General features: G+C 29.6%; 5 protein-coding genes across 5 annotated transcripts; 2 read left to right on the plus strand and 3 right to left on the minus strand.

Annotated features, from left to right (window-relative positions):
- Positions 1-1583: 1583 nt before the first annotated feature.
- PGO_010700 (inner membrane complex protein 1d) lies at positions 1584-2629 on the minus strand (the record flags this gene model as incomplete). Its single annotated transcript, XM_028685710.1, has 2 exons — positions 1584-2312; positions 2591-2629. 2 exons carry the CDS (start codon positions 2627-2629, stop codon positions 1584-1586), a joined length of 768 nt encoding a protein of 255 aa, XP_028541511.1.
- Positions 2630-3776: 1147 nt separating this feature from the next.
- PGO_010710 (Cg8 protein) lies at positions 3777-4406 on the minus strand (the record flags this gene model as incomplete). The annotated part of the gene is made up of 1 exon (XM_028685711.1): positions 3777-4406. One exon carries the CDS (start codon positions 4404-4406, stop codon positions 3777-3779), a length of 630 nt encoding a protein of 209 aa, XP_028541512.1.
- Positions 4407-8788: 4382 nt separating this feature from the next.
- PGO_010720 (heat shock protein 110) lies at positions 8789-11443 on the plus strand (the record flags this gene model as incomplete). The annotated part of the gene is made up of 1 exon (XM_028685712.1): positions 8789-11443. The coding sequence occupies one exon, from the start codon at positions 8789-8791 to the stop codon at positions 11441-11443; it is 2655 nt and encodes an 884-aa protein (XP_028541513.1).
- Positions 11444-12748: 1305 nt separating this feature from the next.
- Positions 12749-13675, minus strand: PGO_010730 (Cg3 protein; the record flags this gene model as incomplete). The annotated part of the gene is made up of 1 exon (XM_028685713.1): positions 12749-13675. One exon carries the CDS (start codon positions 13673-13675, stop codon positions 12749-12751), a length of 927 nt encoding a protein of 308 aa, XP_028541514.1.
- A 3473-nt stretch (positions 13676-17148) lies between these two features.
- PGO_010740 (chloroquine resistance transporter) lies at positions 17149-21084 on the plus strand (the record flags this gene model as incomplete). The annotated part of the gene is made up of 14 exons (XM_028685714.1): positions 17149-17236; positions 17540-17802; positions 18046-18124; positions 18324-18417; positions 18628-18760; positions 18934-19005; positions 19192-19267; positions 19457-19539; positions 19722-19772; positions 19937-19993; positions 20151-20243; positions 20499-20543; positions 20673-20727; positions 21017-21084. The coding sequence occupies 14 exons, from the start codon at positions 17149-17151 to the stop codon at positions 21082-21084; spliced, it is 1257 nt and encodes a 418-aa protein (XP_028541515.1).
- Between the last annotated feature and the right edge of the window lie 2911 nt (positions 21085-23995).

Below are 23995 nucleotides of genomic sequence, written 5' to 3' on the forward strand. Positions count from 1 at the left end.
GTATGTAACGTATAGGATAAAAAAAAAAAAAAACCTTGTCGGATACAAGAACATATTTCTTCATTTAAATTTGCTCTATGTACATGTCACACAAATATGGATTCTTTTTTTTGTGTAGAAATCCCTCTTTTTTCTCTCTTCACACTTGTGCTATATATGCTTTGTTGTGGAAAATCTTCTGTTTTAATAAAACTTGAGCTATCTTCTTTTCTGTGTTATATATTTTATAAAAAGGAAGAAAATTTTGCATCTTTTGCATGTCAGGTAATTTTTTTTGCCCCCTTAAACAGATATTCAAACCGGTACAACCCTCTCTAATTATTTTATGTATTTTTATGTACACTCTTTTTACGCGAGATGTAGTATAGTAAATATTCAAAAAAAAAAAAAAAAAAAAAACGAATTCCAATTGTTTTTATCTCGAATCATATTAATCATTTTTTTATATTTGTTCACCCATCGTGCATTTTTTTTTTTTTTTTTTTTTTTCTTTAAATACAAGTGCATGTTTTTTAATGCTGGTTTAAGCCGACAGTGGCAAAGAAGAATTTAACAATTTGTAGTTGGCAGAGATCCGTGCTTTTTTTTTTTTTTTTTTTTTTTTTTTTTTTTTCTTTTTCCACTACCCCCCTTCCCAATAACCATTTTGTTATACACCTTTTCCTTTCATTTTTAAATAAATTTCACCTCCAAATTATAATTCACTATATTTTATCTTTTCATTTTTTTTTTTTTTTTTTTTTTCTTTTTGTTTATTTTTCCTTGAAAAGGGATTTTCCTCCTCTACTGTACCATATCCATTCACCCCCCTTCTATTATCTTCTACCAACTTTAGATATATGAGAACAGTGATCATATAAAGTGGAGCCCAGGGACATATATATGAAAATCAAAGCAAATATAAAACCCGAATATTAAATTTATCTCGTTTTCAATGTTTAATTCTTTTTGCCTACTTCTAGACTCCTTTCTTTTCATCTTTCCTTTTATTTTTCTTAATGAAAATCTTAATCTGTTTCTATATACCAAAAAAAAAAAAAAAAAAAACCCTCAATATTGCATAATCTTTTTACTTTTTTTATTCAAACTTCAAGTTGAATGAAAAATAATAAAAGAAAAAAAAAAAAAAAAAAAAATTAGTTGTACAGACAAAAAGACCAATTGAAAAACGTTCTATATGTATGTATGTTTTCTATCACTTTTGCGTATAAACAGCGCAACAAAAGCTCTACATTTGCAAAAACAAAAATTATTCAACTTATGAGGACAGACGTATCTATTTCTTTTAAAATCGAAAGAATGCAAGAAAAAAAAAAAAAAAAAAAAAAAAAAAAAACCTATATACGACACATAATAATGCTAATATGGAGGAGACAAAATAGTTAAAACATGCGTTTATCTCTAATGCTTAGTTGACGCAGTTATGTATGGATGAAAATATGAGAACATATACATAATACATATGTGGAATCCATATATATGTACTTACGTGTGTTCTTCTCTACTTCTCATGAGCAAAACACAAATATACCAAGGTAGGTATATGAAACTATCTACATAGACTTAAAGATATTTGTATGAGTTCATTCCTGTATGGGAGGGGCGTGGTCGATGTACTGCCGTTCCTCTATAGGAATATCAAACGGAGTAGGTACTATGATGTTTTCATAAACAATATAGGGCTTTTCAACACAACAATCGACATAAATAACATCATCTGTGTACTTAATACGAGGGATAATTTTTTTTCTTATGGGGATAATTTTAAAATGATCTCTAAATTTTAATATAGGGACTTCAACAGGTATGACTACAGGCTTCGGTACTAAATAGGTATAATCAACATTTATATTTTCCTTTAAGCAATTAACAACTTCGATGTTCTTGTTCAATTTTGGTACAAAAACTGTTTCGAACTTGGGAAGAGTATTTTTGTCTTCGTCTTTAAATAGTTTAAATTCAGAATGATTCATACTAACTTCGTTTCCATTAGTATAATTCTCGTCGCAGAACTGATCTGAGATATCTTCTACCCTTGGAGTTGTATTGGGTTTTTTTTTCATGCCCATTACATTTTCTCTTTTTTCGTCCTTTTTCAAATTTTCATACAATTTTACAAGATATTCGTCTCCTTTTTTGACATACGTATTGACCTCTTCCACCAACTCAACTGGTTTATAAAATGCGTTTATTTTTTTATTTTCTGAATGAATGGTACGTTTGACAATTGGCTTTATAACACTTATGTGTATATTGTTCTCCTGGTGAATAAAATCATCACATTGGTTAATTTCCACAACGCTTTTTTCATCCTAATATATGTAAAAGATAAGGGAAAAAATGGGTACTTATCAATCATCCTTATATCACATAAAATGAAAGACAATGTGCAAGCTCGTTCTACTAATTTGTTTAATATATGTGCATCTTTGTGTATTTTTTTATCTTTATGTATTTTTCTATCTTTGTGTATTTTTCTATCTTTGTGTATTTTTCTATCTTTACGTATTTTTCTATCTTGATGTACATTATTTCGAATCATTGTGAAGCTTTTTTTTTTTTTTTTTTTTAACTTCCTAACTAGTCTTACCTGTGTGTATCCATCAGCATCATTCAATAGAAATTTCATTGTAAAAGCAGATTTTTTTTTTTTTTTTTTTATATGAATAGTGGAGGTTGGTAGAGAGGTGACAGTATACAGAGGAACACAAAATTACACAGCAATATTTACACAACGGCATAGATTCCTGAATAGGTGCCTTTTATTTTCCCAACAAAATATAAATAGTGTGAAATACACACGTATGTACTTAACATGGTCTACCAGTTGGTCAATTTTTCTTTTACGCGCAACAATACTCAAAATCTTATTGATGTATGGCACACAATTATGTGTCTATTATGACAAAAAAACACTCAAGATTATCTACAGAATGTTATTTTAAAACATGTTTTTTTTTTATATTTTCTTTTTAAATAAAAATTGTAGAAGTTTATAGAAAGAGAAAATGGGAAAATAATATGTTCTTTAACACTTTTTTTCTTCAAAGACTAAGAGAATATAACTGTCTTTTCTCACATAATTTAATGATGGCAAAAAATTTACAAATTGTTAAGATTAAAATCTATGCATAACTATGCTTAACAACTTACATGGGAAGCAAATTTCGATGTGTAATTAATTTTTTTTTTTTTTTTTTTTTTTTCATTTTGGCTATTTTACCTGTACAATTCAGAAAAAAAAGCACTCTATTGTGTGTTTTTTTTTTTTTTTTTTTTTTTTTTCCTTTCATTTTGGCTATTTAAACTTTGCAATGTTTTATTCTAATAACAGTTGTTAAATTTTGGAAAAACAGAAGATCAATGGATAGGGGACCCTACACATGCGTAGGGTAAACGAGCGTTTAAATAGATCTAGAAAAATGAACCAAAAAAAGAAGCTTAAGGAAAACGAAATAAGTAAAACTTCACTTCGTCGGTTACACACGCTTTTGCGTACGCTTACATATGTTCATATAAGAATATCTTTACAGGATCTTATCATAGTCTCTCTCAATCAGCTAATTACTATTACGTTCTAAATTAAAAGTGCATACGCGTGGTCCCACATGAACACCTATGGTGTGTATATCCAAATATATTCTTTCCTTATTTCTTAATGAAATCGATTACTGGTACACAAACAGCTAAGCAGAAATCCCAGATTTACATGTAACGGTTTATTAAGCAATATTTTTTTGGATCGTCCCCACTATTGTGACTACTCCACAATTTAATCACTCTTTTTCTGCAGCTTCTTCTTCTCGCTTTCGCAAAAGTTCAGTGTCATGATGATATTTACTCATGTGTAAGTAACATGGATGTGGGGGTAAAAAGTCCTCCAAAATCCAATGTGGTCCTCTTTCTTTTCTTCTACGGTCGAGATATCTGGTAACTGGGTTCGTGTTTTCAGCTCGTTCTCTTTCCTTATTAGCTTCTACCCATTCAACAGTAAATCTCTTCGGTTTTATGCCCAAATATGAAACATGATGAAAAGTAAAGGATAAACCAAAGGCAAATAAAAAGTATGGAATAAAAGCTATGGGTAAAGGATATTGTAATAACCAGGCTAATAGGGGTCTATGATCTTTTGCAAATTCTCCATATAAATAGGTGTGAAAAACTCCAGCTGGTCTTAATGTCCATCTTTCCCAGTCGTACTTATGGTTATAATATCTCTGATTCAATCGATACGTTTTAGGTTCTCCATTAGGTAAAAATTCTCTGGGTGGCGGTTCAGGAATATTTATCCCTAAGGGTTGCGATGCAATATATCTTTTGACTATACTATTAACATTTCTATTCATAAAAGTGAAGCTTTGATATTTCTCATTGACCTTCTTTGCTAAATTTGATCGCAAAAGCATTTTTTTAATTTTATTTATTTTGTAGGGGGTGGGTGGGCGGATTACACGATTTTTTGGTTACCTTGATTTTAATCTCTCAAAAGAAAATGTTAACACAAATTGGGACATTGGCTGCATTTGTACATGTGCATGTGGCGAATCCTTATATGACGAGCACATTCGTGATTGAGGCATGTGTTTGCACATGGGGTATATATATATATATATATATATATATGTGTATATCACTCGCGAATTAACGTAATAGTAAAAATGTGTGTTGACTATAAAAATAGGTAAAATTTAGCATTACGTTTAATATAAATTTGTTGCTTTCGTGGATATATGCGTGAAAGGCGTGGCGATTTTAAAGTAAAAGGGAAGATAGAATACCTATGCACATTCTTTTGAAAAAAAAAAAAAAATTGTTTTCTGCGCTCAATATATTTTCCCCTATTTGTTAGTAGTTTTTTTCTTATGCAAATACGTGTTAAATTATTCTCATCCCAAGTAGGAGAGGCCTAATGTAAAGATAATTGCATTTCGTATTTCTGAAAAGACTGCGATTTCGTCATATACCTATATAATGCTAAATTTGCACATTTACCTTTTGCTCGTTTTTTTTTTTTTTTTTTTTTTTTTTCTTTTTTTCCTTAATTCGTTCTATTATATCCCAAGTGCTATTTCATTTATATCCCTTTTGCACTTGGGAATATAATAGAACTAATTTAAAACTAGAAAGGATAGGTCAACTGAGAAACTGGTTTCATAAATTATTTTATTATTCTTAATTTTATCACAACGTAATTACATAATACCATGTAAGTTTTAATGTATACGCAGAAAAAGGAATATCGACGGGTGTTCCTTTTATGACGCACCCAAAATGTTTGTACAATTGTGATTTCATATCACTTGATACCTTTCAAGGGGATTATTCAAAATATAAGAAAAAAAAAAATTACATAAAATAAATAAAATAAGCAAAACAAACAAAGCGGGATAAATCACTCTTACATCTGAATATGTGTAAGTTCATATACGAATTATAAAACATTTTTTTACAATCGGATGACAGAGGCCATTGCAACGGGAAAGTATATTTAGTAGCGCTTAAAAAAAAAAAAAAAAAAAAAAAACATAATTACATGTACAGACACAGCTGCACTTTTATCAATCCTCTATGGAAAGGATCCCAATGGATCGTTATTCAGAATTCTGAAATAAAATAGAAAACATAAGTGATGTTCCATTTTTTCTCCCCCCCTCCTACACACCACGTACATGTTGAGCCCAATTGAATATCGATCTATTATGTATCTATATATGTTCATATAGTGTTGATTATTAAATTGAGAAATACATTAACAACCATTTCAAAGACTTCTATGAAAAAGAAAAAAAGAAAACGGAACAGAATAAAATGGAATAGCTCGTTTATTTCACCATTTTTTTTTAAATTTATGTGAAGAGGGCTACACACTATTTTTTTGTATAAAAAGTGGAATAAGCTCATACGACGGAAAATGTTTACCTCTGGTTGTTACGTATTTTACCCTTTGCTATGGAAAGAAAAAAAAAAAAAAAAAAGGAAAAAAAAGACTAACATTTTTTGTAACTGATAAATTTCCTACATGAAAATTGTCAAATTTTTTTTTAAAGGATTTTCGAAATTGTTTTTATCCAAAATGGTTCAAAAGGAAAGTTTTTTCTTTTTCTTTTTTTAATGTAAATAGTACATCATTGTGGAGAGTGAAGAAATTGTATATAAGATGTTAATTGTGCGTATTCTGCTTGATGTGTGTGTGTGTTTTTTTTTTTTTATTTTATTTTTTTCCAAACAATTTTATTTCCCAATTGCTCGTTCCGCTTCAAAAGAGAATTAGCAAAGCAACTCAACATGAAAATGTCCATAATTTTATGCTTTCAGCCCATCCGTTTAATATAAATCTCCCTCCTGCTACCAAATTTCCTCCCTAAATTATCTCGACTTTGCCGAGTTTGTTGTGCTAAATCTCACGTATCAAGGTGGGAGGTCTGCGTGGAATGACGTCAGAAAGGGGGATAAGTTTTTCTTTCTTTTCATTTTTTATTTTGTTCATATGCATACATGTAAGACCATGCGAGCGCAAAATGTCGAGGGTGCATGCGTTTTCTCAATATGATGAAATGGTGATAAAATTGTTAAAAAGAAAAATAGCCTCTGCAAAAAAGGAAAATGACACACTATCAATATTATAACAAGTTCATAAGTTACTTATATATATGAACATATAGTCAATTAAAATGAACCATTTTATTTCCAATTTAATGAGTTCTTCCTTTTTTTTTTTTTTTTTTTTTCAGTTTCCTCCTTAAACATTGCATACGGGTATTAAAGTTGTTACTTATATGTCACTCTCTCTCTCTATAAGGAAATGTACGTTGCTTATTTATTTTTCTCCATTATAGGATAGAGGTAGTAAAAAGCGTCATTTTTGAAATACTGGTGAAAGGCTGAAAAAAAAAAAAAAAAAAAAAAAAAAAAAAACCAAGGCAAAACAATGCAAAACGAGCAAAGGCAGAACAAAAAAAAAGCACTAATGCCTACCCTAAGAAGTCATTTTTTATCTGCACAACTTAAAATTCCTCCCCTCTCCCAAGGGGCCAGTGCACAGTTGATAGCATATAATATTATATATGATTTAACCCCCCTTATACTATTTTCTAATGACAGGCATAATAGCGCAGCTCATAACCAATCAATCACGTACATGTACATATATGTATAGATAGATAGGTTTTTGTTTTATATGTGGATTGTTATATATGGAGTACACCCTGCATGTTCTTCATGCAGGTTTATAAAAACTTTTCCTGATTTAAAGAGAAAAATACATAATTTTTTTTTTTTTTTTTCTTGTTTCGTTTTTGCCATAACATGTAGCTAGATCATGCGACTTTATAAAAAAAAAAATAAAAAGGAAATCTCCATTTTATTTCTTCCCCTCCTTTTGCCACAAACACTTTTTGCCACATTTAAAAATACCCACACTCGAGCTTAAGTGCCTCTTTTGCACTGTGTATTGTTTCATGGCGTACATTTTGTGCATGCGAATGCACATGTGTACTCGTCACACTACACAGGAATACATATGCACGATCTAACAAGGGAAAAGAAGTAAAAAAAAAAAAAAAAAATTATACCCCATTTTATTTTGTATCTTTTATTTAACATTTTTTTTTTTTTTTTTTTTTTTTTTTTCCCTTGCTTTTTCCCCAGGTTTGCTCCTTATTTTTCGCCAACCCTACAAACCGAAAACACTCCTTTTGGCAACAAAATTTATGCCCCTCTCCCCTCCCCCTTTATGCACCAAAAATTGTTCAGAAAAAGAAATAAAAAACATTATGAATACATACAAATATATATATATTATATATATATATATCTACATATTTGTGACATATATGACATATAACATTGTATGCATACATGAAAAGCTACCTATATATATATACACTTGGCATGGAATTCATAAAAATTAAATAATCGCATTATGCCTATATCTCCCATAATCTCTTTCACGAAAAAACACCGAGGTTTAATGAAAGCTTTCCCCCCGTGAAAAACCAAAATCTCCACCAAAAAAAAAAAACAAAAAAAAGAAACAAAAATCAAATACATATATATATACTTAAAACATAAGGTATACACATACATGTATATACAACATATAAAAAACTTGCATTAAAATTGTTATCGTAAAGAGAATTAAAAGTTGAAACTTACGATAATATCAAAAAAAACAAATAAAACACAAAATTATGAAACTTTTATATGCAAAATAAAAAAAAAAAAAACAATAAATTGAAATAACAACGAATTAGAAAGAAAAAAAAAAAAAAAAATACGTGAACCTACATTAAGAATAGAGAAGAGAAAGCTCTATCATATAAGTATCTTTTTTTTTTTTTTTTTTTTTTTTTTTTCAACCTCACGAAGGTACTCGCAAAAGGAAAAAAAAAAAACCAGTTTAAAAAAAAAAAAAAAAAAAGGAACAAAAAAAATCTCAAAAAAAAAAAAAAAAAAAAAATTGATTACTAGAAATCAACACATAATATAAAGTAAATTTAACCCTTATACAAGATAAGTGAAAGATATATAAACCTCTACGAGAAAAAAAAAAAAAAAAAAAAGGTACTATTGCATGTACAAGTGCATGTGAAGGTTTATTTTTGTATACACACAGCATATGTGAGTACATTTGAATCTACATTCCATACCGACAAGTAGCTTCTAATTCAGAGCTGTATAGCGTGTAACTGAAGAATAACTCACCTCAACCCCCTCAACCCCCTCAACCCCCTCAACCCCCTCCACACACACACACACACATGCTTACTTCCCCAAAATTGCAGAAAACATGTCAGTCCTTGGCATAGACATAGGAAATGAAAACTCCGTGGTTGCGGCCATAAACAAAGGAGCCATAAACATTGTGAGGAACGATGTTTCAGAGAGGTTGACCCCAACACTTGTTGCTTTTACAGAAAAGGAAAGATTGATTGGAGATAATGCACTTGCTAAGGTGAAATCAAATTTTAGAAATACATGCAGAAATATAAAAAATCTTATAGGAATGTTAGCAGAACAAGCAAGTGATGACGATGTCGAAGTTAGTGAATCCTTTGGAAATTTAGTTCCGTGTGAACATAATTATTTAGGATATCAAGTTGAATATAAAAAGGAAAAAGTGGACATAAGTGTAGTTAGAGTATTATCAACATTGTTATTTTTTTTAATTAAATTAGCAGAAAAATATATAGGAAAAGAGTGTAACGAAATTGTTTTGTCTTATCCCCCTACATTCACAAATAGTCAAAAGGAATGTCTTTTAGCAGCAACAAAAATTATTAACGTTAATGCATTACGGATCATAAGTGACAATACAGCTGTTGCGTTAGATTATGGAATGTACAGAATGAAAGAATTTAAAGAAAATACTGGATCTGTAGTTGCATTTGTTAATATAGGATATGCAAACACATGTATATGTGTTGCTCGTTTTTTCTCAAACAAATGTGAAATTTTAAGTGATGTTGCTGATACAAACTTGGGAGGTAGAAATATAGACAATGAATTAATAAAATATATTAACAATTTATTTATTAATTCGTATAAAATGAATCCATTATACAAGTTAAAATCTGATGAGTTGTGTGAAATGGGAACTGGGAAATTGAACACTTATTTCGTTACCTCAAATAATGAAACTAGCCAAATTGATAACAAAATAAGAGTCAAATTACAAGATGTAGCTGTGAAAACAAAAAAAGTTCTTTCAGCTAATAATGAAACATCTATACATGTAGAGTGCTTATATGAAGATTTAGATTGCCAAGGATTTATTAATAGAAACAATTTTGAAGAATTGTGTGCAGGTTTCTTTCTCTCGAAATTAAAAATGTTGTTAGATAAAGCAATGCAGGTCAGCAAATTGAACGTTGTAGATGTACAGTCCATAGAAATATTAGGAGGTTCTACTAGAATTCCTTTTGTTCAGAAATTCTTACAAGAATACTTTGATAAACCTTTATCAAAAACGTTAATTGCTGATGAATCTGTAGCTAGAGGTTGTGTATTATCAGGAGCTATGATTAGTAAACATTACAAAGTAAAGGAATATGAATGTATAGAAAGAGTTACACACCCAATTAGCGTACAATGGCATAACATGAATGATACATCTAAATCTAATGTAGAAAAATTATACACCACAGATTCTTTAAAAAAAAAAGTGAAAAAAGTTATCATTCCAGAAAAAGGTCATATTAAAGTTACTGCATATTATGAAGACACACCTGATTTACCACCACATTGTATAAAAGAATTGGGTTCCTGCATTCTAAAGATTAATGAAAAAAATGATAAAATTGTAGAATCACATGTTATGACAACTTTTTCTGAAAGTGACACATTCACCTTTTTAGGAGCACAGACAGTCACGAAAACGGTAATCAAATCAAAAGATGAGAAAAAAAAAACAGAAGAAAAAAAAGAACAACAGAAAGGAGATTCCCAAGTGGGAAGTACAAACAATGCAGATGATGCTGATGTAGATGCAGATGGAAAAAAAACAAACGAAACTGAACTGAATGAGGTGAAAGAGAATACACATTCAACATCTACCCCAAATAGTAGCAGTAACACGTCACCTCAACCAAGTAGCAAATCTGAGCTGAAAAAAGGAGAAGAAGGTAAAATACAAACATGCTATACCACATTGCCAATTGAAATGATAGGAGCTCCAGGAAGTTATAGTACAAAAGACATTTACAATTTTAGCGAAGCAGAAATTAATATGCAACACAGTGATTTGTTAGAAGCAGAAAGGTTGAAAAATATAAACGAATTAGAAACGATTATATATGAAACGAGAAATCGATTGAATGGAATATATAAAGATTTTGTTGTAGATGAAGAGAAAGATTCCATTTTGCTAGCATTAGACGATTGTGAAAATTGGATCTATGACAATATTGATGAAAATAAAAATGCATTCGTAAAGAAAAAAGAACAAATCAGAGATAGGATAAAAGATATCATTTACAAATATGACACCTATACTTCTAAGCAAAAAAATCTAGGAAATATATTAAACCATTTAAAAAATATCATTACGCAATGCACTAAAAGACCATCTGATGAAAGTCAAAAAATTATTTCACGAACGACAAAATTGTTGGAGAATATTAATTCCCTTCAAGAAAAAGAGATGAATCAAAAGTTGTACGACCCTCCAGTCTACACACTTAAAGATATCGAAGCAGAATTCAATGATGTCACACAACAAGCGCAAAAATACTTTTCAAAAATAGAAGCAGAAGAATTGGCTAAACAGAAAGAGAAGCAGGAAAAGGAAAAACAAGAGAAAGAAAAAAAAAAACAGCAACAGAACGAACCAAAAAGTGCAGATCATAGTTCCGAAAAAGACAATAAAGATTCAAAGGAGACAGACGAAACGGACAACTCTACAAATAAGGATAACAATGGTAGTGCAGAAGAGAAGGACATATGAAAAGAGAAGAAGTGAAAAGGGAAGAAGTGAAAAGAGAAGAAGTGAAAAGAGAAGTGAAAAGAGAAGTGAAAAGAGAAGTGAAAAGAGAAGTGAAAAGGGAAGAGGTGAAAAGAGAAGAAGTGAAAAGAGAAGTGAAAAGAGAAGTGAAAAGAGAAGGATGCATGAAAAGAAGGACAAAAAATGAATCCCTATTTTTTTTAACAAGAGAAGAAGAGGGAAGAAGTACGTCTTTTTTCATACGGAATTTGGCGTTATTTCATAAGGTGCCCTTTTTCTCGTGGTTTTTTGTGCATGTACTTACGACAAGCATAAAAAATTTTTGTACACCGAATGAGCATTTGCAAATGTTTATACACAACTTGTTATACTTGACATATCCAGCATATTTGCCACCCCCCCCCCCCCCCCCCCCCCCCACCTATATAGCGATATTTTTACTCGTTTTTGCAAATAGAAATGTGTGTATTTTTTTTTTTTCTTTTTTCTTTCATCGTCTTCTTTATATGTGATATAACGTGTATATGTCCTAATTTTTACACTTTCATAAATGGGTTATTATATATATATGCTTATGATAATTCCAACTGCGTGTATATATACATGGATATATATGCATACATCGTGTACACACACATGTATATGTATATATATATTAAAAAAAAAAAAAAAAGGAAAAAAAAAAAAAACGCTTAATTTCTAATTGAAAACGAAGATTATTATTATTTTTATTTATTTTATTTTTTTTTTTTTAATTAATCTTAAAGTTTTATGTATCCTTGTGATATTCAGTATAAAAATTGTGCTTTTTCCCTGCGTTCATATCAAAAAGAATAAATCCAAATATGATTAGGGAGAAAAAGTCATTCCTTTCTATTTCAATTAATTGAAATGGAATTATTTTTCGTCATCAAGTGTTTTTTTTTTTTTTTTTTTTTCTCAAATGTGTGTCTCATTTTCTTGCTGCATATATATTTCTGTTCATGAAAACATGTTGCTTGCACAATTGGGTATAAAACAGATCCAGGGAAAATTCAGACCCAATAGAGTATATTAAAGGCATGTAGTGTGATATGTACATATTCGCTAGCAGAGAGATAAGTTGGTTAAGAATGTGAACACACAAAAAAAAGAAAAAAGATGGTTTTTAGCAATTTTATCTGTTTTCACCGTTTTCACTGCTTTCATTTTTAGCGTGAAAAGGCTCTTGCACCACGATCTCTTGAGCTGACAAAATAGAAACTATGTTTTTTTCTTCTTTCTTTCTGAACTAGTGGTGCATTAATTTGTACTCCCCACACGCGCTCCTCAACCTCCCTTGCTATAACCCTCCATTTTGAGACCATTCTGTAAATGCAAATCAATGTAATGAGATATTTTGTCAACCATTTCATTGATGGTGCAATTTTTTCCAAAAAAATCGACAAATTTTCCATCTCCATCTAACAAGTAATGGATGATAGAATGGTCAATTAGATAATTGTTTTTGTTGACTAGTGGAGAATCTGTATTTTCATCATCTGTCTTGGTATTCTGATCATTTGCAATATGTTCATTATAATATACACGAAATAGTTTGGCGACATTTTTAATTTGTTCCTTAGTGCCCGTTAGACCTACTAATTTATCACTAAAAGAACTGCAGTAATGTTTTACTTGTGCTAGGGTATCTCGATTAGGATCAACTGAAATGAAAACAGGTGTTATTATATCTCCATATTTTTTCCCTATTTTTTCTATAACGATGGTTTGTTTTTCTAATTCTTGAGGACATATATCTGGACAGTACGTGAACCCGAAATAAATCAAACAGAATTTATTCTTAAAATATTTATTTGTTACTACTTGCCCATTATGATTAAATAAAGTAAAATCTCCTCCTATCAACGGTTTTCCAATATTCTCTACTGTTGTTATTCCAACATGTCCTTTTCCTTTCCTCTTTTCACATTGAGACATGTAGAAATATAAAATGGGTCCTGATAATGCTACATTCAAAGCTAAGCATCTCCATGTTAAGAAAACACTTTTTTTTTTCATCACATTGTGTTCCTCTTTTTTACTAGTAGTGTAATATCTCCCCACAGTATTTTCTTCTGCGCGAATTAAATCCAACTTTTTTCTTACATGAATATCAAAACGCTTGTTTGATCTAATCAGGAAGCAGAGTGGATTCGTTACCCTCCCATTGTATACGTACAATTTCTTGGCACTTAGCACAATAGTGCCTTTCATTTGGTTTCAAAAAAAAAAAAAAAAAAAAAAGAGAGAGAGAGAGAGAGAGAGAGAGAGAGAGAAGGGAAGAAGCAGAGAGAGGTGGAGTTCACTCAAATGGGAGTGTTAATGGAGTGGGGAAAAAAATTCAGAAAAATCACACAAAATTGGAATCTCAAAATGTTTCCTCTCTTTCCCCCATCGTTGTCCTTTTGGCGCCAGTGCGATTGGCCATGAATATTGAGAGTGTATGTTTTGCTGAGGTTGTGTAGTATCATTCCTTTTACACCACAACTCCAAAAAAAAAAAAAAAAAAATCTACAGCATGTGCATATACATATATATATATATGAATAATGGCAATTAGCGAAATGTTTCTTTTTTACCAAAAGAACATTTTTTCTATATCCTGTTCTTAACCCCCTTTTTAACACTATTTCAAAAGTGGCATTTTTTTTTTTTTTTTTTTTATGCTGCGATATCTTTGCAATAATACACTCAATTGTTTAGGGGGGGGGGGGGGGGGAATGTAAATTTAAAAAATATTTTTTTTTTTTAATTTTAGGAGGGGGGGGGGGGGGAAATGTAATATTAAGAATATATTTTTTTTTTTAATTTTTGCAACGATATTTAAGGAACACTTGTTTAACAAATATAATTACTTGGCTCACTTTTTGATTTAATTTCAATTTTACTTCATCATGTCGATTACACAACTTGTACCTTTTTCCCCTCCCACAACCCCAACAAAATGTCAGACAATTTGAGGGAGCATATGAGAGTAAACTTTTTTTTTTTTACATTTTTTTTTTTTTTTCTTATGCTTCGATCTCTTTGCAATAATACCCTCAATTGTTTAGGGAAAGGGGGGTGGGGGGGGATTTGTGAAGATCTATCTGAAAATAGTTGAACAACAACCCCCGTGGGTTTATGCAGCTTGGAAATGGAAAGATCCCTCAAGTTCGTACGCCCTTGAAGAAACCCGTTCATCAATGAGTATCTATCTATATAACAGGCCCCATCTGTGCAAACCTGTTAATGCATTTAATTTGCTTACACGCTGCATATGTATACATATATTATACACCCTTATGCATATGATAACGTGGAGAAAAAGCCACCGTGGATTTGAAAAGCTTCACCTGAGGAGCACAATACTTAGTGTGTACATATTAACTTCCAGGTGTTGAGAAGACGTAGGTGAAGTTACGTGTGTACATTAATTACAGGTTAGGAAAATACATCAGACTTTTTGTGCCTAGATTCGGCGCGACAGTTCAGTTTGCTTATGGTAAAAAAATTGAGAACCATATATGTTCTTAATTTGCAGCAACCTTTGGAACATTTATGCAATTGTTTACCCGTTCTACTTTGTCTACTATTTTTAGAACTTTTCCAATTTTCTACCATTTTCTACATTTTTTTTTTTTTTTTCTTTTTCTGAAACAAGCATTAAATAAATATGTCTACGTTCATATGAGCGATGACTATATACCCCGTTGTGAGCTTCATACGGGTTTCTTACCAGCTGAAGGCTTTCTCCCTTTTTTATTTTTTACAAATTTGAACATTTTTGCTTTTCATATCCGCATAAATATAAATGCATGTATTGATGTTATGCATGTTATTCTTATAGTTCATCTGTAAATATATGCCTGTATTAAATCACATGTTCTCTCTATTGCTGCGGTGAAGAGACTTAAGTACTATCTGCTCCATAACCTCGCACAGTAATAAACACATGTGTGAAAATGCATACGTATATGTATATGTATATATATATATGCAACCCCAACTACTGAATTTCCCATTGTCAAAGTACCTCTAAAATGTAGTGTTAGCACACAATCTCATGTACCATTCGTATATTTATTATATGAAGGAGGATATTATGGATAGAACAGAATTCAAAAGTTGAAATTCTTTAGTTCAAGAAAAAAAAAAAAAAAAAAAAAAAACCTACGCACGATGAATTTAAGTTAGAAAAATTAAGCGGCATATCTAGATCGTAAAATTAAGCACCATATTTAGGTCGTAAAATTAAGCGACATATTTAGGTGGTAAATTATTTCCCCATAAAACATAGCAAGGGATTTCCGCTCCCATTTTAAAGCTACTGTATTTCGACATATAAGAGTTGTAAAAGTTTTATTTTCTTTGTTGCTTTTTAAAAAATAATAGATAGAAAATAAAACATACAACCCAAATAAATAGAAGCAAATAGAATAACAATTTGTGGAGTGGCAATAATTTTTTTCGTTTATCTCCCCCCCCCCCCCTATTACTTTTTTGCTAAAACTGCGAGGTATTTATTTTTTATATAAGTATACATACATATGGGTATATATTTATACAACCTTTTACCGTTTTAAAGAAATATTTAGAGAAATTTCTAACGGATTTTTTAATAAACTTTTAATGATATTTTTTAAAGAATTTTTAATCAATTTTTAATGATATTTTTTAAAGAATTTTTAATCAATTTTTAATGATATTTTTTAAAGAATTTTTAATCAATTTTTAATGATATTTTTTAAAGAATTTTTAATCAATTTTTTAATAAATTTTTTAATGAATTTTTTAACTAATTTTTTAATGAAATTTTATTCTTTTCCTTTATTATTTTATTATATCGCTTTATTTTAATTTATTATTACATTTTACTATTATATTTCAGTATTTTGTTTCGAATTTTTAGTTCACAATTTTACTTCACTATTTTGTTTCCATATCTTGTTTTACTATTTTATTGCTTTTTCTTTTTTTTTTTTTTTTTCATTTTTTTTTGATTAACAAGCCCATTTTGTTATGAACAATCTGCAACCAAAAATAGGCGCATGATTATTACAATTTAGAGCATGCTTATACCATCTCTACTCCGCTACCCTACCCACCCCAAATACTTATGAAGTGTTTCACATGATGAGTATTAGACTTTTTTGTGTTGGCTTTTATGCATGAAGCAACACTGTAGCAATCACCGCTTGTTTTTTCCTGTGCTGTTTTTTTTTTTTTTTTTTTTTTTTTTTTTTTTTTTTTTTTCATCTACCAGAAGAACAGAATACTTATTAAGTTCTTGCTTAAAAGGATACTTACTCGAATTTGTTGTTTTTCAAAACATAATAATTGTATGCACTTAATTCCACTTTTATGAACGAACCTCCTTTCTTTATGAATGACAGATATTTGAAGCAGTAGAACTGTATTGTCCAACTCATGCATTTTTACGCATACACATGTACATGCAGATTATTTGTTCTCCGCTCGACGATCTCGTTCGCATTCAATATATATATATATATATATATATGCATATATTTGTATGTATACTCCCCCCTGTGCTGTAATTTGCGCCATTTTTTATTTATAACGCCATTGCTGCTGGATATAGAACTATTTACCCATCTCAGCACCCATTTTTCGTTACTTAAAATATTTCTCCATTTTACATGCTGTCGATTTTTTTTTCAAACCCCAAACTGTAATTATACATCATGACTATTTTAAACAAGAAAAAGGGAAACCCAAAATTAATTTCTGATGAGTCTTACAAGAAGATAGATAGCCATATTCAAAATGAAAGTAAGGAAAAGAAAATCGAAAAAAAAAAAAAAAAGTGTCATCTGATTAGACCAGACGTATAAAAACTGCTAAAACAACCCTGAATGTGCATAAATTTCTGTGAACGTATAATAATTTAGGAGAATGTGCTTACATATGTCACTGAAGGGGAAGGGGGGGGGGGGTTAGTTGTTCAACATTGAGTATATATCCATGAACAATTTAATTATCCCATCTCTCCATCATCACTACTGATTATTTTAGAAAAGTGTATGTGTGCCTATTTTTATTATCCTCATTTTATTTCTCTCTTTTCTTGAACAGGTGAAATACAAGAGAATTCCACTATCGGAAGAAAAATTACGAATTTTTTACAACTTGTATGTAATGAAGTTAAGGAAAATGTTTTTGTATACATATTGAGCATAATATATTTGTGCGTATGTGTAATGAATAAAATATTTGCAAAAAGAACGTTGAAGAAAATGGGAAACTATAGTTTTGTAACATCCGAAACACACAATTGTATATGCATGGTTATTTTCTTTATATTATATTTTATCTTTGGTCGTCCTCTGTCAGCAAAGGTTCGTAGTGGCAAAAAAAAAAAAAAAGTCTTTCCCTTGGTTTCAGTTTTTATGTACATTTTGTGTGGAAAGATGAAACGCAGGGAGGATGTGTGGCATCTCAGAATAGTTCCTCGGCATGAAAGCACATCGAATGTGCTAGCTGCATATCCATGCCATTATATATATGTAGATATATATGTGGATATATATGTAGATATATTTTTATAATTCCCCCCCCTCCATTTTCTCGTGTACTCACAGGAGAAACATCGAAACTTTGGACTTCAGTTTTTACTGATATCTCTACTGGATGCCTGTTCCGTTATCATTGCTTTCATAGGTAATCCTCATACATACAAAAAAAAAAAAAAAAAAAAAAAGGATTCAAATATCTCCCAATTTTATATCCTTTTGGAGAAATAAACCTAATAACACCACTTTTAATGATCATATGTTTATATATATTTATGTATGTATTTTTTACATATTTCTATTCTCCCAAATTGCATACTCATGCTTTTTTTTTTCTTTTTTTTCAGGAATTACTAGAACCACGGGAAATATTCAGTCGTTTGTTATGCAACTGAGTATTCCGGTAAATATGTTCTTCTGCTTTTTGATTTTAAGATACAGGTAAAAAAAAAAAAAAAAAAAAAATGAAACGGTAGAAAAATGAGACGATAGAAAAATAGACAATAGAAGAATGCGTCAGTAGGGGGTGTTTTTACAACTAGTCTTTTGCCCTCTTCTTCTTGCAACCCATATATACTTAACATAACTTTCATGTATACTCATAGAAAACTTTTAACAAACTTTATATCGCTCCCTTTTTCCCCTTCCTAGATATCACTTATTCAATTATGTAGGAGCACTTATCATAGTCATAACTATTGCAACTGTTGAATACATATTGTCTTTTGAAACTCAAGAAGAAAATTCCATCGTTTTCAACCTCGTGTTAATTGCATCACTAATTGTAAGTCTACTTTTGTGTATGTGAGATGTTACACGCACTGTACGCAGAGGCACGCACATGCAGCGTCGTCCATACATCCATTCATCAGCTACTCCCTTTTGATAATCACATTTATTCCTTTGCTTAATCCATCCCCGTACTCATTCTTTACACCCCCCACTCACCCCCATCAGCCGCTAAGCTTTTCAAATATGACTAGGGAAATAGTTTTCAAAAAGTACAAAATAAATATTCTTCGACTGAACGTAAGGAAAAATTTTCCCCACGAAATATGAACATGGGAATGTGCAAAAGTTGTTGCCTTCCCCCCCCTTTTACCTTTTAAAAGCATGAATTATTTGGGACAAGAATGTCTATTAAAATTTGGCATTTTTTAATTTTTTTTTTTTTTTTTTTTTTTTTTTTACATTTTTTCTTTTTTCTCTTAACAGGCCGTTGTTTCCTTTTTTCAAATATTCACATCTTGCCTTATGCTTCCGATGTATACTCTCCCATTTTTGAAGCAAAGTTAGAATCCCATTATAAATCACAAGATGGAGCATTTTGTGATCCATTTGATTTAAAAACACATTTCTGTGTTGTATGATAAAACCATATTTATAGTTGCACGTTTCCGTTAGTTTTCATCCCATGCTCTGTAGCATTTTTGCGTCTTACGTATTTTTTACTTAATCTGTCTTTCTGTACCCTTTGCAGTTAATTTACCATTTTCCGAAATTGGCACCAATATTCAAAATGGATTTAAATGCTTATTTCTAGGACAAAATACTATAGTAGAGGTAAGTAGCAAGTTTATGGATATGTATCTCCCGCGCACAAACATTTTTTTCACCATATTTCACTCTTTTCATAACAAGATTTGTATGACGTTTCGTAACAATTATTTGTAGCACGTTGCAACAATTTTTTTATCCCTTAAATATATATATGTATATATATTTTTTTTTTTATTTACCCCTAGAACTGTGGATTGGGAATGTCACGAATGTGTGACGATTGTGAAGGAGCATGGGTAAGAAGAGATAACGAAAAATTAAGTTTCTAAAAAAAGAAAAAAATGAACGTGATGGAAGTGAAATGAAATTATAGACAACATCATCACGATATATAAACAAAACACACTCAACAAATTTTTTATTATATGAATTTTTTTTTTTTTTTCTTTTAAATCCGTAGAAAACGTTTATCTTGTATTCCTTTTTCAACATTTGCGATAATTTAATCACCAGTTTTGTAAGCAGAAGAAGAAAAGCAAAATATTTGATAGATTTTTTCAAACTGATATTGTGTCCTATTTTTTTTTTTTTTACTGTATATATATATAACATACAAATTATTATATTTTTTTTTTTACCTCCCCCCCCATTTCCCCATCATTTCCTCATTGTAGATAATTGATAAATTTTCAACCATGACATATACCATCGTTAGTTGTATACAAGGACCAGCAATAACAATAGCATATTACTTTAAATTTATTGCGGTAATATATAATCTCTCTTTATTTTATTTTTTATTTGGAACACTCGTAGCGAAATGTTTTTTTGTTATTTTAGCACGAGAAGAGAAGAGATGATATATATACCCCATTATATTTTTGTGCCCATATTTTTTATTTTGCTTTCTGTGTGCGATGAGATCATCCTAATTACCATAAATGTGTGTAGTTACATATTTCCTCGTTGTATCCTTTTTGCATAACCTTTTTATTTTACATAACTTTTTTTTTCACACATAGGGTGACGCTGTTATGAAGCCCCGAGTATTAGACTTTGTAACTTTGGTAAGGAAAAGAGGATTTTTTTTTTTTTTTTTTTTTAAAAAAGTGTTACACTCTAGTTATGTGAAGAGTCAAAACGAATATTTTTATTCATCTAACTTTTTTTTTTTTTTTTTTTTTTTTTTTTTGCAGTTTGGCTACCTGTTTGGATCAATAATTTACCGTGTTGGAAACATTATATTAGAAAGTAAGACAATTTAATATTAGTTAAACGATGTTTATACATGTGTGCAATGTTCGCAAGGTTGTGCTAATACTAGTGAAACTATATAACCGACCTGTTCATGTGAATATATATATATATATACACACCACGTACATACACATATATATTACCATTTTCACAAAGGTTTATTGTGAAAGTACGTCAGACCCCCATTGCTATGCGTGTCATACATACGAACGCACTCAACTTACATCATGATTACTGTTTATATACATTAATTGCGTTATTTTATTTTATTTTTTTAATTCAGAAAAAAAAATGATGGAAACTGGAAATGATGACGACTCCGAAGGAGAATTGACCAATGTCGATCTATAATAAACTATTGATCTCTGATCCCCTTCCCCGCCTATATATGTATAGGAGGATTGTTTTTTTTATTTTTTTTTTATATTTTTTGATGTTAGCAAAAGTGATTAAGCAATTTTTAATTTAAGTGCGTGTTTAAATTTTTTGAAATAAATGTATACCCCATTTCAAATAGTGTTGAGATTATTTTAATTTTAAATTTAATCCAGAAGTCCATTTAATTGTATCCCTTTTTAATTAAACTTCCCAATTTAATATGGATATTTCTATGTGATCAAAAAATTCAGCTTTATCACCAATATTCAGTCTATGTTTTACATATGACACACTTTTTTCTCACCCCCTTTCCCTTTCCCATATGAGATACCCATGCCCTTTTTTAGTATGGCATATTTATATGTAGAATATGTCTACCGTGTTATTACATTCTTTTAACTTTCATATATTTATTTTAACATATTTTAATTTGTTTTTATTATTTTTATTTGTTTTTATTACTATATTTGTTTTTATTACTTTATATTTGTTTTTATTACGTATATTTGTTGTTACCACGTATACTTGTTGTTACGGCTTTATACTTGTTGTTACTGCTTATATTTGTTTTAACTATTTTTATTTGTTTTTATTTTTATTTTTTTTTTTTTTTAAGCCCTTTGTCCTCCTGTTGCATGCATAAAAACTCTCTGTGAGAACTTGTCATTTAAAATATACGATGGCAGAGGGAAATAATCATATATTTAAAAAAAGGCTATAAATATGACCTACTTATCAATCTAAAGAAGGGAAAAATAAGCAAAGAAAGATAAAACAAAATAAAAATGCACACACAATATAAAAGCTTGGAACTACTGAAAGGCTTTTTTCTGTTGTTGTATTTTCGTAATTCATTAAAAATCAGATTACCAAAGATTTTTAAGTTGCAAACATATTTGCTTAAAGAAAAGAAGTAAAAAATAAAAATTATAATAATATCATACACGAATTTTTTTTTTTTTTTTTTTTTTTTTTATTTTCCTTACTATTTTTCAATCATTTTTCGGATATATATAAATAATACAAACATGCAGCCATTTTATTCATAGCTGTATGTGTAACAGTTGAGGGATGTGAAAACAAAACATGCATAAATTGTGGGGATGGTATTGGTTATTGTCTCATTTTGTACATTTATATCCATATTTAAAAATCTCATTTTTAATATTGTTTAGAAGATATTATACAGTTGTATATTTTCTTATATTTTTTTTCTTTTTTTAAAAAATATAATTAAAACTGAATCTTCTAATTGAAAAATACAAATAAAAAAAAAAAAAAAAAAAAAAAAAAAAAATTCAAATACAAAAATTTTAAATATTTTTCTCCACATTTTTTATAAATTTTTATTTTTTTTTTTATTTTTTTTTTTTTTTTAAAAAAAATAATTAAAAATGAATATTTTAATTGAAAAAAAAAAAAAAAAAAAAAAAAAAAAAAAAAAAAAAAAAATTCAAGTACAGAAATCTGAAATATCTTTCGCCACATATTTTCAAGATTCCTAATTTTATTTTTTATTCTTTTTTTTCTTTTCTTTATTCTTGAAAATTTGGTTTATTCATCATATTTTTAATGAATTACACAATACAGTATGGTTCCCGAGCTAAACGTTTTTTTTTTTTTTTTTTATAAATTATTCCACAGACAACAGTTTCATGGTCTGTGTGTTATAATGTGTGTGGGGATGTTATCACCATATACATATATTCTGGGGTTAACATAAAAAGGAATTATATGTGGATATATATGTCTCTTTTATGCGTTTCTATTCATTGCGATTGAGAAAAGACTATCCTTAAGGAGACCAATTTTATTCCTTTATACATAGCTTACTGTTCGATTAATTTATGACACCCTGTGATGTCATCCATAAGGTAGCATTATCAACATAATATACTCACTCTGACGAGTTCGCCCAATCTCCCTGTCAGAACAACTGACATTAAGTACGTATGCAGTACTACACATATATATGTATGTACACACTACAATTACTCAGGGGTTATAAAAAGCTGAAAACAATGAAAACATGAACATATTTCACTTGTTTATTGTATTTTTTCTACTAATGATATGTAGTTACTATATGTTGGGATGCAAATTACAAATTCGTTATTTTTTTCAAATGAATCAAATGATGCGTGAAATGCTCTTAACGAGGGATATCAAAATCCTTGGCCCTTTTCGTTCGCCACTTGATCCGTATGCATTATACATACATGAACGTATACGTTTGTAAATGTAATTGGATATACATATTTTTGTACATATAACTTTGTACACATAACTTTGTACACATAACTTTGTACACATAACTTTGTACACATAACTTTGTACACATAACTTTGTACACATAACTTTGTACACATAACTTTGTACACATAACTTTGTACACATAACTTTGTACACATAACTTTGTACACATAACTTTGTACACATAACTTTGTACACATAACTTTGTACAAATAACTTTTGTAGATATAACTTTGTAGATATAACTGTGTACATGTAATTCAGTATACACGTGTGATATCCTATGGGCCACAGCCCCTGGTGTTAAAGAGGAAAAACGAAATTTGGCAAAATAAAATGGCACATGGTATACAACAAAGTATAGTGAACTGATAAAAATGATGAATACGATTTGTTCAGTTATGCATTGTAAAAAGTTTTTCCAAAACTTTTGTTTTATCTTGCATGATCAATTAATATGTCAATGAAAAGCTTGTTGAAGGAAAAAAAAAAAAAAAAAAAAAAAAAAAAAAAAAACATAAAATAGCTAAAAAAGAGCTAAAAAAATGAGAATGAAGTCGAGAAGAAAAGGCCCAAAAATGAGATACGGTAGAAGATATAGAAGCAAAAAAGTGACATGAAGTAGAGAAAA

Source organism: Plasmodium gonderi (assembly GCF_002157705.1).
Source record: "Plasmodium gonderi DNA, contig: Chr01, whole genome shotgun sequence".
In the NCBI taxonomy this organism is placed as follows: domain Eukaryota; phylum Apicomplexa; class Aconoidasida; order Haemosporida; family Plasmodiidae; genus Plasmodium; species Plasmodium gonderi.